The sequence below is a fragment of the Marmota flaviventris genome, chromosome 11 (genome assembly GCF_047511675.1).
Source record: "Marmota flaviventris isolate mMarFla1 chromosome 11, mMarFla1.hap1, whole genome shotgun sequence".
Classification (NCBI taxonomy): domain Eukaryota; kingdom Metazoa; phylum Chordata; class Mammalia; order Rodentia; family Sciuridae; genus Marmota; species Marmota flaviventris.
Window position 1 is genome coordinate 12976981 of NC_092508.1, and position 15863 is coordinate 12992843.

At 43.5% G+C, this 15863-nt stretch overlaps 1 protein-coding gene across 1 annotated transcript in view; it reads left to right on the plus strand.

The window, feature by feature from the left end:
• The first annotated feature begins 5635 nt into the window (after positions 1-5635).
• Dock10 (dedicator of cytokinesis 10) overlaps positions 5636-15863 on the plus strand; it is a 234268-nt gene continuing 224040 nt past the window's right edge. The window contains exon 1 of the mRNA XM_027942015.3: positions 5636-5916. Within this exon, the coding sequence (XP_027797816.2) occupies positions 5794-5916 (123 nt within the window). The 5' untranslated portion in view covers positions 5636-5793. The remainder of the gene's footprint in view (positions 5917-15863) is intronic.

The window sequence follows — 15863 nt, forward strand, 5'->3', positions numbered from 1 at the left end:
TCCAGAAGTTTCAAAGGTGCATGTCCATGTTTAGGTGCCCGGATCCGGAAGTTCCTCAGGCACACATCCATGTTTAAACCATAGCATCCAAAAGTGCCTCAGGTGCATGTCCATGTTTAGGCTCTAGGATCCGGAAGTTCCTCAGGTGTCCATGTTTAAGCCCCTGGATCCAGAAGTTCCTCAGGCGTCCATATTTAGGCCCATGGATCCGGTGGTTCCTCAGGTGCACATCCATGTTTAAGCCCCCAGGTCCAGAAGTTCCTCAGCATCCATGTTTAGGGTCTAGGATCCGGAAGTGCCTCAGGCCTCCATGTTTAGGCTGCAGCATCTGGAAGTTCCTCAGGCGCGCGTCCATGTTTAAGCCCCTGGATCTGGAAGTTCATCAGTCTTCCATGTTTAGGCGGTAGCAACCAGAAGTTCGTCAGGCACACATCCATGTTTAGACCATAGCATCCAAAAGTGCCTCAGGTGCATGTCCATGTTTAGGCTCTAGGATCTGGAAGTTCCTCAGGTGTCCATGTTTAGGCCCACGGATCCAGAGGTTCCTCAGGTGTACGTCCATGTTTAAGCCCCCAGGTCCGGAAGTTCCTCAGCATCCATGTTTAGGCTCTAGGATCCAGAAGTTCCTCATGCACATGCCCATGTTTAAGCCCCAAGATTCGGAAGTTTATTGGGTGCATGTCCATGTTTAAGCCCCCAGGTCCAGAAGTTCCTCAGGCATCCATGGTTAGGCTCTAGGATCCGGAAGTGCCTCAGGCATCCATGTTTAGGCCCCAGGATCTGGAATGCCTCAGGCATCCATGTTTAGGCCCCGTTTCCAGAAGTTCCTGAGGTGCACATCCATATTTAGGTCCCCAGATCCAGAAGTTCCTCAGGCGCACGTCCATGTTTAGGCCCCTGGATCTAGAAGTTCCTCCGGTGCATGTCCATCTTTGGGCCCTCGGATCCGGAAGTGCCTTAATAACTTAACTTTTAATAACTAAATAAAATGTACTCACCGCAATTACAGTACCACATTATCTGGATAAGTTATTTCCCTCTGTGGAACTCTTTCCTTATTGTAAAAATAGAGTACATACACTTTTCTCTCAATAGGGAATCAGAAAGGAGGTCTTGCTATATTAGAAAATTATTTGAATTTGGACATTTGCATTTCTAACTCAATGCCTATCTTTTTTTTTATTAATTAGCAAATGTCTCTCCTTCTAATGTGCATGCTATTAAATTCTCTCTCAGCTTTCCCTTATGTACATGGGGGCAATATTTCATGTCCCAGCTCCCTTTTAGGATGAGTGAGCTGTGAATCAAGTAAAATAGAATGCTTTGTAAGTTGTGCAACACTAAACAAACTTACAACAGTTGAGCCTTGAGACATGCTGACGCAGAAGTGAACGCCCAGGGTGCACGGGTCTTGGTATCACTTAGGGGAGGTTGCTCAATGCCACAGAATTACTCTAAACAGTGTTCATCCTAGTTCCTACTGTCTCTGAATATCAAGACTTGAACTCACAGTCAGGAACGATGACTGAATTTCACACCACTATGTATGCCTTTAGGTCTTTGGGGAAATAAAAAACAATTTTCGTTTTTATACTTACTGCTGCAATGAAAAGATTCCTAAAATCTTTTCTTACTCATAAAACCCATGTTATCAGCCCTGAGCAAAGTCCTATAGAAGGATGATTAGTGAGGATTATTGACAATTTTGTTCTTCTAGTCTAATAGATCTTTGGACTGTACCAGGGCAAGTAATAAGGGCTTTCCATGTTTTTAAAAAAAAGCCACTGGTGCTTTCATATATGGAGGAATTGTATCTGGGTTTTAAATAAGGGAGGGAGGCAGGGAGGGAGGAAGGAAAGGTATTATGGTTTGGATATGAAATGTCCCCCAAAGGGCAGGTACTAGCCTGTAGGAGGCCAGGCCAAGTGCGAGAAGAGGTAGTCACTGGGGGTGAACACTTGAAGAGGATATTGGGACCCCGACCCCTCCTTGCTCTCTTTACTTCCTGAGCATCAGGAGCTGACCACTTTTGTTCTGCAATGTGCCTCACCTCAGGCCCTAAGTGAGGGGCCAAAGACCATGGACTGAAACCTGTGAACTCCTGAGCCAAAAGAAATCTTTCCTCCCCATAAGTTGATTATCTCAAGTGTTTGGGGGTTTTTTTACTAACACAAAAGGGGAGAGAGAAAAGGAAAGAGAGTGGGTCAAGGAAAAGAAAACTCCATGTTACTGAGACATTTTCAGTCTTATAAGAAGAGAGCCATAATAATATGAAATGCAATAACACAGGTCCTGGGAGACTCCATCTCTGAAGTCTTATCCCCTGTTCCCCATTGCCCACCCATCCCCACCATTAATGCTTTGTAAGTCACTTACTTTATTTGAAATAAAGCTTTTTGGAGACAGGGACTATTTTCTTAGCTCTGCATCCTCTGGAAGAGTGAGAATAGAATGGTGCATAGTTGATATTCCATGAAGTGTCTGTTGAGTAGGGTTATTTCTTTCTGATTGAATGGCTTGACCCATGCCACCTCAAATGAAGAGGAGAATTAGAACATGATAAAATTTGATTGTAGCTTATGCCTTTTATATACTAAAGAAGACCAAATAATAGTACAAACATGATTTGAGGTCATTGAACAAAATTTGAAACAACTAATTCCAACAGTGCCTGTTCCTTGAATTTGGGGAATTTCTTTAATTCCCCACTAGAATTTTAGATGGGCCTACAACATAGGATAAAGAGGTTGAATAACCCCATTTACAGTACTTTAAAATTAAAATAAATTTATTTATGTGAAAGTTTATGTCCAGTGATAGCACACTAACCCTATCCCTAATCTTAACCCTATGAAGTCTTTGTGCTAGGCACTGTTTAAGAAATTTACACTGATTTGCATAACCTACTGAGCACCCAACCACATAGTTAACTATTATTTCCCCAATTTTCAGATAAGGAAACTGAGGCTTACAGAAGTCTGGTAACTTGCTTGAGGTAGAAGTAAATTTGAGGTTTAGAGGCATTTGGACTACAGAAAATGCACCTTTAACAAGTATTCTACAATTTCATAGTCCTCAAATTCACGTTTTATAAACTGGCTGTTCTCTGGGAAATGGCAACCAGAATGGTCATATTTCAGCAATGGCATCTCTTAAAATGAAAATGTCCTGGTGTAGAATGCAGAATGAAACACGGATGATTTTGAACAGCTTGGAGTGGGTTAAAGTCCAAGCAGAAATGTAAGCCAAGAAACTTGATGTAAGTCATTTCATTTTCATAGATTTGCTATTACAAAGCATCTTAGCCATGTCTCTTGATATAATTGAGAGATTGGGAATCACCAAAGAGAGAGTATCAAATTAGCAGATCTCAAGTCCAAAGTCCTTTATGCAGCAGAGGACATTGCCTGCATCTTCTGCGCAGGGAGTTGTGTGTATGTGCCTGTGGTTGGGATACTCAGCTCTCTCCCTATAGGACCCAGAAAGCTTCCCTGAAACCTATATGATTGTGGGGCTGAGGAGAGCCCTAGGTGGTATCATTATGGGAACTCTCTGGGAGTGAGACACTGTGGTTCCTATGTGACACACACCTATGTGTAATGTGTGATGTCTGCTGTCACACCAATGTCCACCTTCCTTCTCAGGGTGATCCGTGGAATCAACATCACATAGGGTGTGAGTAGAGCAAACAGATTTTGGTTCATCAAATCCTCTCCCAGCAGATTCTTGGTCATCTGAAGCTGGAGAAAGTAAATTGGTAGTCACAAAGGAAGGACAAGTCATTTTCTGGTACTTGACATGGTTGAAGAGTGAGCCATGTGGGTTATTCAGGGTTTTGGATCATCGGGTTGCTCTGCCTGGGACGCACACTATGATGCAGTTTTGAATACCACAGCCTTCCTTTCCAGCACTCTTTTCTCTCCTCCCTTTTGTCTCCCTGCCTCAGCCACTCAGCTTTCCGGTTGCACAAGCCCATCTGAGCCCTATAGGAGTTACCCTTAAGCCAATATTTGCTGAGTGCCCACTATGTGCCAGTGTTCTAAAATCAGAGACAAATTAGGTATCCTTTCCCGAAATGCTCAGGTTTAATGTATTATCTCAAGAGACTATGCACTTAAAGGCATCACACAGGTGCACCTGTTAAAGGGTGTGGTTAGCGAGAATTGTTCCTACAGAGATCTCCTGAAGCCATCACAGAAGTAACCACCTACTTGCTTACCCTTAAAGGTGAGGTTCCCATACTGAGTACCAAATGGGAAAGTGCATATACAATACGGAATACAGTATTTTGTATTATAGGTTGTCTTGGAACCAGATGATCTTTCAGATACTCCCAAAATCTTCCAGAGCTCCTGCCAAGCATAATTTCTACAATACGCTGAAATGATGCCAAGTCAGTATTTCTGTCTAATTGAATCCTAGGCAGCAGGGAGCTGACCCAAGTGCATTTAGCAGCTGTTTTAGAACTTTATACCCAAATGTGAACTTGGGTTAAAACTACACGCTATTGACTTTAGGGAAAAAAAATGGCAGGGTCACAAAGCCATAAAAAGAGGCTAAAAACCCCATAATACTTGGAGAGGCTATTCCAGATCTTCCCAGACTGCCCTCCCAGGGGCTAGTATCATTCTTCCACCCACCAACATTGAGTTGGAAAACCACCCAGCATGTGACTCAGGCTGAGAAATCTTAGAAGATTTTAATCAGATAGCCATAGAGAGCAGGTCAGACGGACGTTTGGTAAGAGTGGGAACAGAAAAACAATACGAATGTTCAGTCCACTCCCAAAACCTGACCCATACTGCCCAGTAACCCCACAACTCAACTCTTACCTCCTCACCCTACCACCACCTGGAAATCTCTTACTCCACACTACCCTGCTATGCTGCGGTTTAGATGGCATTAGTACCCGACACTGCCTTGTTCATTTCTTCTATTCATTTATTTATATAGGTGGGTCCTTGCTGTCTCCCACTTCCACCACCAAACACCTTATCAGCCCCATACAGCCTTAAGGTGGGGCTGGTAAGTTACTCTCCTTATCCTGAGTTTCTAGAACAGTGCGAAGCTAGTATACACTCGGTGCTTAATGAATACTGGCTGAGGATGAGAATGAATGCGGAAGCTTATTCCACAGTCCTTTTCTCTCTGTAGGGACTTTGGACAAAGGACACTTCAAAACGCTGGCTTAGGAGGGGTTACGGATGTCCCAGCCACCAGACCCTCAATAAGCTCTGACCCCTGTCCAGGGATAGAAGACGTGAGCTTTGCCCCCGCCCGTTCTCCAGTCTGAAAATAGAGGTCTAATCAGCAAATGCGGCCAGAGCTCCAACCTTCCAAGCACTCTCCAAATGGGGGTGGTAGAGGTGGGCAGGCCCCGCCCGGAGCCCGGCAGCCGCTGCCGGGCGCCCTCCCCCGCCGCCTGCGGTCCCCGGAGTGGCAGCCCGGGCCCGCCAGCTGAGGCCGGTGGGCGGCGCGGGCTGGAGCCGCCCCGCGCGCGTTCTGCTCCAGCTGCGCCGCCGCCGGGCCGGGGCAGCCCGCCGAGTGGCTGTGCGCGCCCAGCCCAGAGGAGCGCAGAGTTTGGAAAGTCGTCTGGAAGCTTCAGCGGAGGGAAGGGGGTGGGAAGAGTGGGGGTGCAAGACAGAAAAACCCGCCTCTCGTGAGTTAAGCGAGGAAGCGGGGGAAAAGCTCCGAGTTCCGCTTCCTGAACGGCGGGTGGGTAACGAAGGCTGGCGCGGGCAGGACCAGAGGGACCCGCGCTCTGGGACCGCGGCGGGATCGGCGCGGCCGGCGATGGCCAGTGAGCGGACCCGCAGGTTCACCCGGAGCCTGCTGAGACCGGGGCAGGCGGCCGAGCTCCGGCACAGCGCCGCGTCCGCCGCCGCGGTGGCCGTCAGCAGCCGACAGCAGCAGCGGGTGAGTGCGGCGCGTCCTCCGCGCCTCCTCGCGCGCTCGGGGCTGTCAGGGGGCCCGAGCCGGCCTCCGCGAAAGCTCGGCGCGCCCCTGCCTTGCAGCTCGCTAGTCCTCGCCCCCGCACTCCTCCCCCGCCGCCTCTGCGGGTGCCCCTGACGCCACCTCCTCGAGGCAGTGCCACCGACGCATAAGGACACGGGGCGCTTTTGGGCACGCTGGACGCTGAGAGGAACAGCTGCGTGGGCAGCAGAAATGTAGCGTGGGAGAGGATGTGCCCAGGTTTTGAGGAGGTTGGGAGGAGGCGGGGGTGCATCCACTTTATCATAGGTGATGGGGGTGCTAAGGGACCCGGACGCGTGGGGGGTGGGGATCTACAGACTACACCTCTTAGTCCACGGTTTTGTGCGTCCCTCTCGCCCCGGTCGACTACTGAGCAGAGGGGAAAGGACGTTATCTGGGCTCCTGGCCCCGGCTTGAGCTAGGACACCCTCCCCACCACCTTTACTCTAGCATGGAAATAAATGTACTTCCGCTCAGCGCTCCTACCATGGGGTAAAACCCCACAAGCCACTTTACACTGCTCCAGAAAGGGCAAATTGTACTGGCTGGTGGAGACATGGATCATTAAAAGGGTCCAAGTGGCTTCTGGTATTTTTCTGAGAGGTTTTGCGGGGTTCTCCCTTCAGCGGCGCGTTACTAGTTACTTCCTTATTGAAAAGCCTTCTGAGTATTGGGTGATTTCCGCGGGAAGTTTTTGGGGCAGCAGCCAGTGTCTGGTGCCCAAATCCTATACATACATCTCCAGATGTTCATAAATTCCAGTAGGTGTCACAATCTGGGATGGAAGTGGCAAAAGACGGGGGAGTCCACTCTGGTGGGAAAGGGAAGGGGAACAGCCTTACATGGAGACCCGGGCTCTGCGGCCGAGCTCGCAGCTTGACTTTGCTGGACCGGAATCCTCCTTATGAGTTTCATTTTCCTTTTTGCCAGTAAATATCATTAGGAATTAAACGGCTCTTTTTTAGAGTGTCAAAGACAGTGTTGCTCTTGCCAATCACCAGTGAGGAGGGAGCCAACGGCTAGCTAGAGCCAGTTCCCACAGTGAGAACTATTCTCTAAAGCTAGAGGTCGGAAAGTTGAACAGAACGGAAGCAAATTGGCTGGCAGAGGAAGAGGCATCAGATGCCCAAGAAGGTGGGGGTGAATGAGTTGGTGGCCTGGGTCCCTTCTTTTTTTTTTTTTTTAACCATTGGCTGCACTCTATAGCTACCTCCAGATGATTGGACTGTTAGCCAGCCCTGTGCCAGGGCAGCCTGTGGTTCTGATATCAGTATGCACATTTTCAAGGCAGGAAGGACAAACTGTCAAAAAGAACATTTGAAACCAAAAAAAAAAAAAAAAGGTAAAGATATAAGAAATCTTAAGACATGAGTAGAAAACAGTTTTTGCTTTTGAACCATCATTTGGGATTGCAACTTTGTCATTCTCTACCATTTGCTTTACAATAACTTTGTTTTTCAATTGATTCCTTTTACAGAATCCAGTTTACAATGTGATAGAGAAATACAGCCATAATAGCGTTCAACTGAAATAAACAGCATGCATCTATTTTTAGTTTGTGTTTAGTTTCTAAGTGGTTCTCCTAGAATTTTTGTAGCACTGAAATTTCTATAAAGTGTATCTCTTCTACACACACACATATGCACAAACCCTTTCTCTAAAATTGTATGAGATTTGAAATCTTAGCAGTACTTTGTCACAGTGAATAAGGTCAGTGTCTTAAAGAGCAGTGGGGGAGGGGGATTCACTGGCAAAGGTGCTCCTCTGCCTCCCTTGCTTCACTTCAGCACCTTGGCCAACACTCCAAAAGGAGCTCTTGCCAAGACTTTTCAAGGGATCTTACACATCTAGGCAGGCAGTGTTGGCAGCGATTTTGGCAGTGAGACATGTGCTTTGCTTTCCTCCCTATCAGCTCCTGAAGGGAAGCAGGAAGGTGATGAGTTCTCTTGAGTCAGCACCCCCACTTGGGGGACTGCTGAGGGGCGAGGTGCCTGTTTGGGACCTACAACCTTGACATTAGACTCTGGTGGAGACTAATCCTGGCTTATGATGACCCAACCCCTTTAGATTCTTAATATCTCTTCTAGAGGTCCTCAAAGCCTTGTTGTCAAGGGAGAAAAAGAATAGAATAAGGGGGTGAAATGACGGGTCACTCATTTCAGCACAGACTGGGTGGATTACCTGTGTGTGTAAGCTGTCATCTAGTGAAAGATATTTGAAGGGCACTGAAAAGTCCTGCTGAGAAAATCCATCTTGCTGCTGCATAGGTAGTGTCCTTTCTGAAAGCCATGTTTTAGGAACCCAACTCCTCCGTCATGTTAAGAGATTGCTGTAGGGTTAGAACTTTGTCAGATCCAATAGGAGCTGAGGAGATTGTCAAATTAACAAGGTTGTTTTAAACTCTGTGAATGGTGTGTGTGTGTGTGTGATTTATTTATTATTGACTGATTGATTTCTATTCACACATAGACCAAGAAATCTTCAAGATGTTCTTGGAATGTGGAAGCAGTCAAAGGATTACTGAGTGATGTCAGCGACCAGGGCCCTGCATTGAGGGCAGTAGCTGAGGGAGGTAAAGGTATACACCAAAGCAAACTTGATTTCATTTTTGACCCAAGGCAATGGACCAGGCTTAAGTGTCTTCAGAGTCTTGGTTAGAATCCATCTTATTTTGCGAGCAGTTATGAATAAAAGCCATACATTTTGAAAAGAGAAATGTATGCTGCTTTCAGTTATCCCCCACTTTTTGTAGAAAGTAAATGAATAACAACTCATGCAAAGACCAATTCATAGGATCAAGTCAAGTTTAAATAATTTTCTGAAATCCCATTGCTGCTTGTCTTACAAAACAAGCTTCTCTAGTATAAAACCTCAGCTCTAAAATGAATTGAAAAATGTTTCTCCCATGTCAGGATTTGAGTGTTTTGTTATTTTGGTTGAAAATACATACCATGTTAGCCTCAAAGTGGTAATGCCACTGATTAGAAATTCTGTCTTGATAAGAAACTTTCTTTCTAAAATGAATGAAGTGTGTTTGTACCAAATGGGTTGATTCATTTATGTGGTGTTCTCCCTCCCATCCCCCCTCCCTCCCTTCCCCTCTCTCTCTCTCTCTCTCTCTCTCTCTCTCTCTCTCTCTGGTACTGGGGATTGTTTGAACCTGGGGCACTACCACTGAACATTACTAGCCCTATTTAGTTCATTTTTTGAGGCAGGTTAGAACTAAGTTGCCCAGGCCGGCCTTGAGCTTGTGATCCGCCTGCCTCAGCTTCCCAAGTAGCTGGAATTATAGGCTTGTGCCAACAGGACTGGCTATTATTAATCTTTTGTAAAAGAGGAAGCATCCTGCCAGAAGGGATTGGAGTTAACCACTATGTTTTCTTCCTGCCCACTCACTCAGAAGGGGTAAAGAGTAAAGAGAGGAATGTATTTTATTTCAGTAATTACAAAAATTCCATTTCCTTGCTTTGATGCCTCCTAACTCCTCTATACCCTTATAATACCACTTTTGATATTACATGTAGCTTTGACTAAGAAGCTGAACCTTTGACCTACCAAAGAGCTTTGATTGAGAAGAAATGAATATGCAAACATGTTTACATGAGTATGAGGAATTCCTAGAAGGAAGAATTTCCTCCCCTCTGAACTCCCTGACATTTAAATATTTGAAAGTAGGAGGGATTTTTAGAAATTGAGTGGGGTGCGGTGGGACTGGAATTTCCCAAAAGTCATGTCAGAATAAGTGAGAAGATGGGGAAAGTGATACTGAATGTACTGAATGGAAGGAAAACACTTGTTTTACTGTAGATGTTCAGAGGTGAAAACAATATGCAAAATAAAGGCCTGTTTGGCATTCACTGCCACCTCCTTTCTTTCCTTTGACAGGGCTTTTTGTGACAAGGATGTTTATGCTTTAGCAGAAATCACACATTTATGTTGTCATATGAGGAAATTCCCTGTCTTCTTTGCTTGGTAAAGACATCAAAACAAACTTAGTTTACAAAATCAAGTTTGAATGGTACTGATTGTATCTGCTCATGTTTTTGACTTCTCAAAGACATTGAAGAGATAACTTTGAAAATAAACAGTAACAACATTGGTTCTAGAAATTTCCATGAAGGTCCAAAAAAGAAAATGAAAGAATGAGTCACCATGTATGATTTGGGGCTATCTTTCCCTCCTCAACCACTTTTCTTGATGGCCTAGTATAGGAAAAGAGGAGTCATAAATGTATGTGGTAAAACATTTATTGAGAATCCCATACAATGTGAAGTGTTTTAGTTAATTCTCAGATGAAGTTATTGTTACAAGTTATAGAGGAAGCCATTGAGACACATAGGGTTAAATACCTTGCTCAAAGCTCAAGTAACTGACACGGGACCTTTATGCATCCTGAATAGTAGCCACACAGGGTTACTATTCCAGCAAACCTCCAGCAGCTTTGCAGTTTAGAAGCTGTTTCGTGGCATCTCCAAATTGGAGGACACAAAGAGTTGGCCTTGGTTGATTTTGCCCTTTGGTCTACCTAAGATGTAGCTCTACCCAAGGAACAGGAAATTGTTCTTCCCAGGAGTGTTTCAGAGTAGCTGTCAGCGTTCACTTGAGTATTCCTGAGGTTAGTAGCGACAGTGAAGTTTTTCCAAGTACCTCTCTGGGCAACTAGAAGCTCAGTTGCTAAATCCTTAGCAATGTGAATGTACTGAGTCATCCTCATCCTGACTGTCTGGCAAAGCCTGAAGCGAACTGTGACAGGGAACAGGGTTAATCCTTCGCAAGTCTGCTTCTAAGATCACTTGCTTCTCCATTCTCAGTTTGTTACCACCCTCCATCACATGCCTAAAATTTCCAAATGCATCCTGTATCCTGGAGCACATATTTTCATTTATCTAGGTTGTGCTGGGATTCTTTTCATATTTCACATTCTATCTTATTTAAAAGCAGGATTTGAAGTGTTTCATAAAGATGCATGTAAGACAGTAGTAACCAAACATAGTAAGCAAGAAGGCCAAAAGCAATTGTAACAAAAAAAACATCAGGTGCTAGAGATGTGGCTCAAGCGGTAACGCGCTCGCCTGGCATGCGCGGGGCACTGGGTTCGATCCTCAGCACCACGTGAAAATAAAATAAAGATGTCGTGTTCACCAAAAACTAAAAATAAATATAAAAAAGCCATCAATATTAGGAAAGTTAGATGTGGGTCAGTGAAATAGAACCAGTAAATAAAATGCATAACCGTGAAATCACATAGTCTTACAAAAGGTGCTTCTTGTGCCCGAGTCAAAAGGAAAAGACCATAAGACTGAAGAGATCCATTTTTAAAAAGGAGAGAGAATAATTTGCTCTTAACATTTCCAATTTTAGTTTCTATAGAAGATTCAAGAGACAAGACAGTTTCTTTCCCTGTGATTTTTTTATAACAGACAATATGATGCACTGATAGACTTTCACCAAGCAGGGTGAAATCCAAGGACCAATAGCATTGGCATCACTTGGGTATAGCTAGAAATGCAGAGTCCCAGGGCCCACACCAGACATACTAGTTGTGTATTTTAACAAGGTCCTCTGATTACTCATAAGCACATTAAATTACAACATTAGTCACATTTTTGCAGTATATGATCAGTTAAAGACATATTTTCATTGTATGGAAGTCTAATGCCAAGTGGTTTATTATGGAACTTGTTGAATGCTTTGCTTAAGGCAAAAATAAAGTTCAGACCACCTAAGATTGAAAATGGAATTTGGTTCATTTCTTAATGACTTTAGGGAAATCTCTTGTGTGTTCGTGTTATATTTTCTTCTTCATCTATCACCTTAATTGTAGTGTGAGCTTAATTCAAACATCTAGGTTAAGAAACATATTTTATCTCAGACATTAAATAGTTGTACTCTAAATCAGCAAAAATTTCCATCCTGGGTCATAGGGTGAAAGTTCTCACTAAAGCCATGTTGCAGAGTGAAGAGTGTTATTCCCCATACTAGATCACTTAAAACACCATCCCAGCCCATGTGTTATGGACTCAGTGTTTGTGTCCTCCTCAAATTTTGATTGAAGCTTTAATCCCCAATGTTGTGGTACTTGGAGCTGGGGCCTTTGGAAGGTAATTAGGGGTAAAATAGACCACGAGAGTGGGACTCTTATAAGGATAGTAGAGATTTTTGAAGAAGTGGAGTAGAGATTGTCCTCTCTCTGCTAGGTGAGGATGCAGTGAGAAGATTCCATCTGTAATCTAGAAAGAGAGCCTTCCTCAGGGACCCAACAGGCTGGCATCCTGACCTTAGATGTCTAACCTCCAGAACTATAAGAAATGTTGTTCAAACCACCTATATTGTTTCGGTTGCCTAAACTGATTGATAGATCATGCAATAACAATGATTTCTTGTTGCTTTGTAAGACCTTCATTGCTACCTTATTGACCCTTGGGATTTAATAATAATTGGCTATATCAGAAAAACTCATGGTTAGAATCAGAAAATCTTCAAGATGTTATTCTGTCTCATAGTCATTGAGTTCCAGAAGAAAATTATTTCTCTTGTCCACACTCAAATCCCCAAAGGATGGGATTCCATGGAGTTAAAGATCTTGTTTTCTTCGTAGACTGTAATGTAGTCCATGATCTGTTTGACTGGCTGTCTTTCATCACCATCTTGGAAGACTATTTTCTTGATTATCCCATTTAGAGTTGCAAAATACACTCTTAGCAATTTTACCACATGGAAGTCTAGCGAATAGGAGTTAGTGTAGGAAATGGCAGAGCCTGTGAGTCTGAAGACTATAATTCCAAACCCTCTCTTTGGAGAGTCTCTTTGAACAGTTACCTCTCTTTGGAGACTCAGTTTCCCAATCTGTGAAATTAGGGGATCACCTGATTGGGTCCTTGTATTTGCTTTTTTTTTTTTCCCCCAGAGTTCTCACAGTGAGTCCCCCTCATCCCTCAAGTTCTTAAATGCTGCTTCTTGGAAGGTCATCCAGCATCAACAGGTGGAAGTACCCCTGCCCAGCATCCCCTCCCTCAGTCCCCTCTGTCCCTTTATTCTGCTTTGTTTCTTCATAGATCTCACTGCTACCCAAAATGATCTTTCTGAATTTGTCTATTTTGCTATACTTATGCTCCATTTACCATATAAAAACAGTTTTTTTGAGGTGAAGCCTCTTTCTCCCTGCAAATGAGGTGCCTAAGGAAAGTGAGAAGAATGGGCTGGGTGCACATAAGCGGGAAATCATAGTGGGGACAAATGACACTTGTCCTTCTTTGACTCATCCTCTCCGTAGTCTCTGTAAAGATTGGTAAAGCTAGACATACAGTCACTCAGGAACTCTAGACATGCCCTGCGTGCCAAGTATTTTACTGGTACAGTCTCTTTTAATCCTTACCATAACCCTATGGCAATAGGTTTTCATTCCTATTTTATAGATGAGGAAAGAAGTTTACAGACCAGGAATGAACCCAAATCAAACATCTGATCAATAGTGAATTCAGGACCCCATGCACGAAGTCTAACTCCACTGTTTGAGTTCCTCCTGACCACTGTAAAACAGCCTACCAGTCCTACCTGCCAGAGAAGGCCCATTAAACATGCAGTTAAACATCTACTGCAAGAACAGTGAGTGAAGGAAACTCCAGAATACCAGCCATAGAAAGAGTTTCTTTAAAAAAGAGTTTCTTTACAAGAGCAGAGCTGTGGCTACTTTTGCTTTGCTTAACAGTTTTTCATTCATGACATTCTGGCAATACAGGGTATTGGGATTGACAGCCACTTGGGACAGGATATGAGTGCTCAGTCACTTCCCAAGGACATGACTGGTATGGAGCGGGTTAAGCTTTGCAAACAAAAGCTCCTTCAGCTCTGAAAGAGGCATCATTTGATTCTTCTCCTTCTGCAGAAATGCATTTTTGGCAATTAGCATGGAGTGTTTGGGTTGCAGTGTTGCATCAGTTACATCGTCTCTTGTGTCTTGATTTTAATGTTTGTGTTCACAAAGAAGAGGATTTTTTTTCTATTGAAGTGATATTTGTTTGCTTCTTATCATTCACTGCAGTGTCAGTGGGATGGAAATAAATGCATGTGTTTGCTGGACCTGACATGGTGACCTACATTTAATGATACAGAAATGACAAAAGTTAATCAACTCGACCGAGTTCGTGACAATAGAGAAAAACGCTTGCCTTTGAAAGTGTTAATATTTTGCAATTGGATTGTGGAAATGTCTGCCTGTGAGATTAGAAGAATTAATGGACCCCACTCATCGAAAGTTTATTTAATCAGTGCTACAAAAATGTAAAAATACTCAATTTTTCTAATTTAGTTTGAGCATGCCTCATCTCCTGACACAGAATTTGGGAAACCAGGCAGCTCTGTAATATAAATTAAAAACCAAAATGGCAGAGTTTAAAAAAAGGATCTGGAAGAGAGTCTCTTTGGAAAGATGACACCATTTATGATTAGCACAATGAGCTTTTCTTCATATAATAATTTTAGTAATTACCAATTTTAATGAGTAATTAAGGCTGTCAAAATGACCAAAGACTTTTTGGCCTTTCAAATCACACATTCTATAAAAAGAACATGGGAATGAACATTTGACTTAGCAAATAAGCAAAAAAAAAAACAATACTTAACAAAACCTACTATTCAATGAAATTTGATAATTAAATTATTCTGGAACACCCATTGTTTATTTGATAAGCTCTTCAAAATCCTTTTGTCATGGCTCTTTAGAATATGAAAAAGGAAACTGAATGCAGCTGAGAAACCTTCAAAAATTGAAAGTGATGTTAGAGCTCAGTCACTTTTTTGAAGAAGAAAATGCAAACATGGAGAAGTAATACTTAAAGGTATTTACTTTCCATGATGTTTATATTATTCACTTCTTTAAAAATCAGGCATTGATTCAAAAGAAATTTTCAAGTGAGAAAAGGCATTTAAGTTTCCTCTACAGCCTATCTATATGGACAGCTATAAATTTGTCCTGTATGTGAAACTGCTAGTAATAAAATTTATTGGCATATCAACATGCAAAGATAAGATTCGTTCAGGACTCGTCCCAGAACCAATAGGGAAGGTTCATTCATTAACTTCAAGTTTTTGAAGTTAAAAGCCATTTTGTGGCTGCTCTCCAATCAATTTGAAAAATGTATCTTTTTATCACTGGGAAGCAGTGGTTTCCAGGCAGTGTAACCTTGACCAAGTGTTTAACCGCCTTTGGATTGGGTTGCTGCTAAAACAAGACATTAGTTGCCAGACCTTGAAAGATGCTTTTGAATCCTAAAAATTTGAGAGGTTTCTTACTGTTTGGAGGGAGGGGGGGGGGATCAAAGAGGACTAAAATGAAACGTTTTTTTCACTTTAATAGCATCATTACTGATTCAGATTCTGATGTTAGCAACTGGAAGAATTCGGTTTAAATGACCTCTAATAAATTTCTATTTTAACAATGAAATACAGAAGTGGTTACTTGAGATGGTAAGGAAGGCAGTGGCTGTTTGCACATCTCCAGGAAGGAGCCAGGGGTAAGGGACCTGGTGCACCAGTAACCAGCAGTGGCAAGGTTGGGCCAGTTGGGTTCTTCCAACCTCAGGAAGCCACGGGCAAGCACACAACCCCCTTCCCTCTTCCTCATCATGAAGAGAAGGGTGAGATCCATCTGCTTTCGGAGAGCATCTTTTCCAGACCCCATGCTGGATCTTTGTCGTTCCAGTCTTCTGGCTTGAGGTCTGTGCCGAGCTCCTCTGGGTACCACAGGGCTGGAATGGAGGCAAGCAGAGGGAGAGTGTGAACTCCTCCAGTCCCCCCAGCCTTGATAAGAGCAGCAAGAACCTCCTTTTTGGCAGCTCAGTCTCTGACTACTTGTTTTCCTCTGCCTCTCTCATCTCCTTCTCCCTTTCACA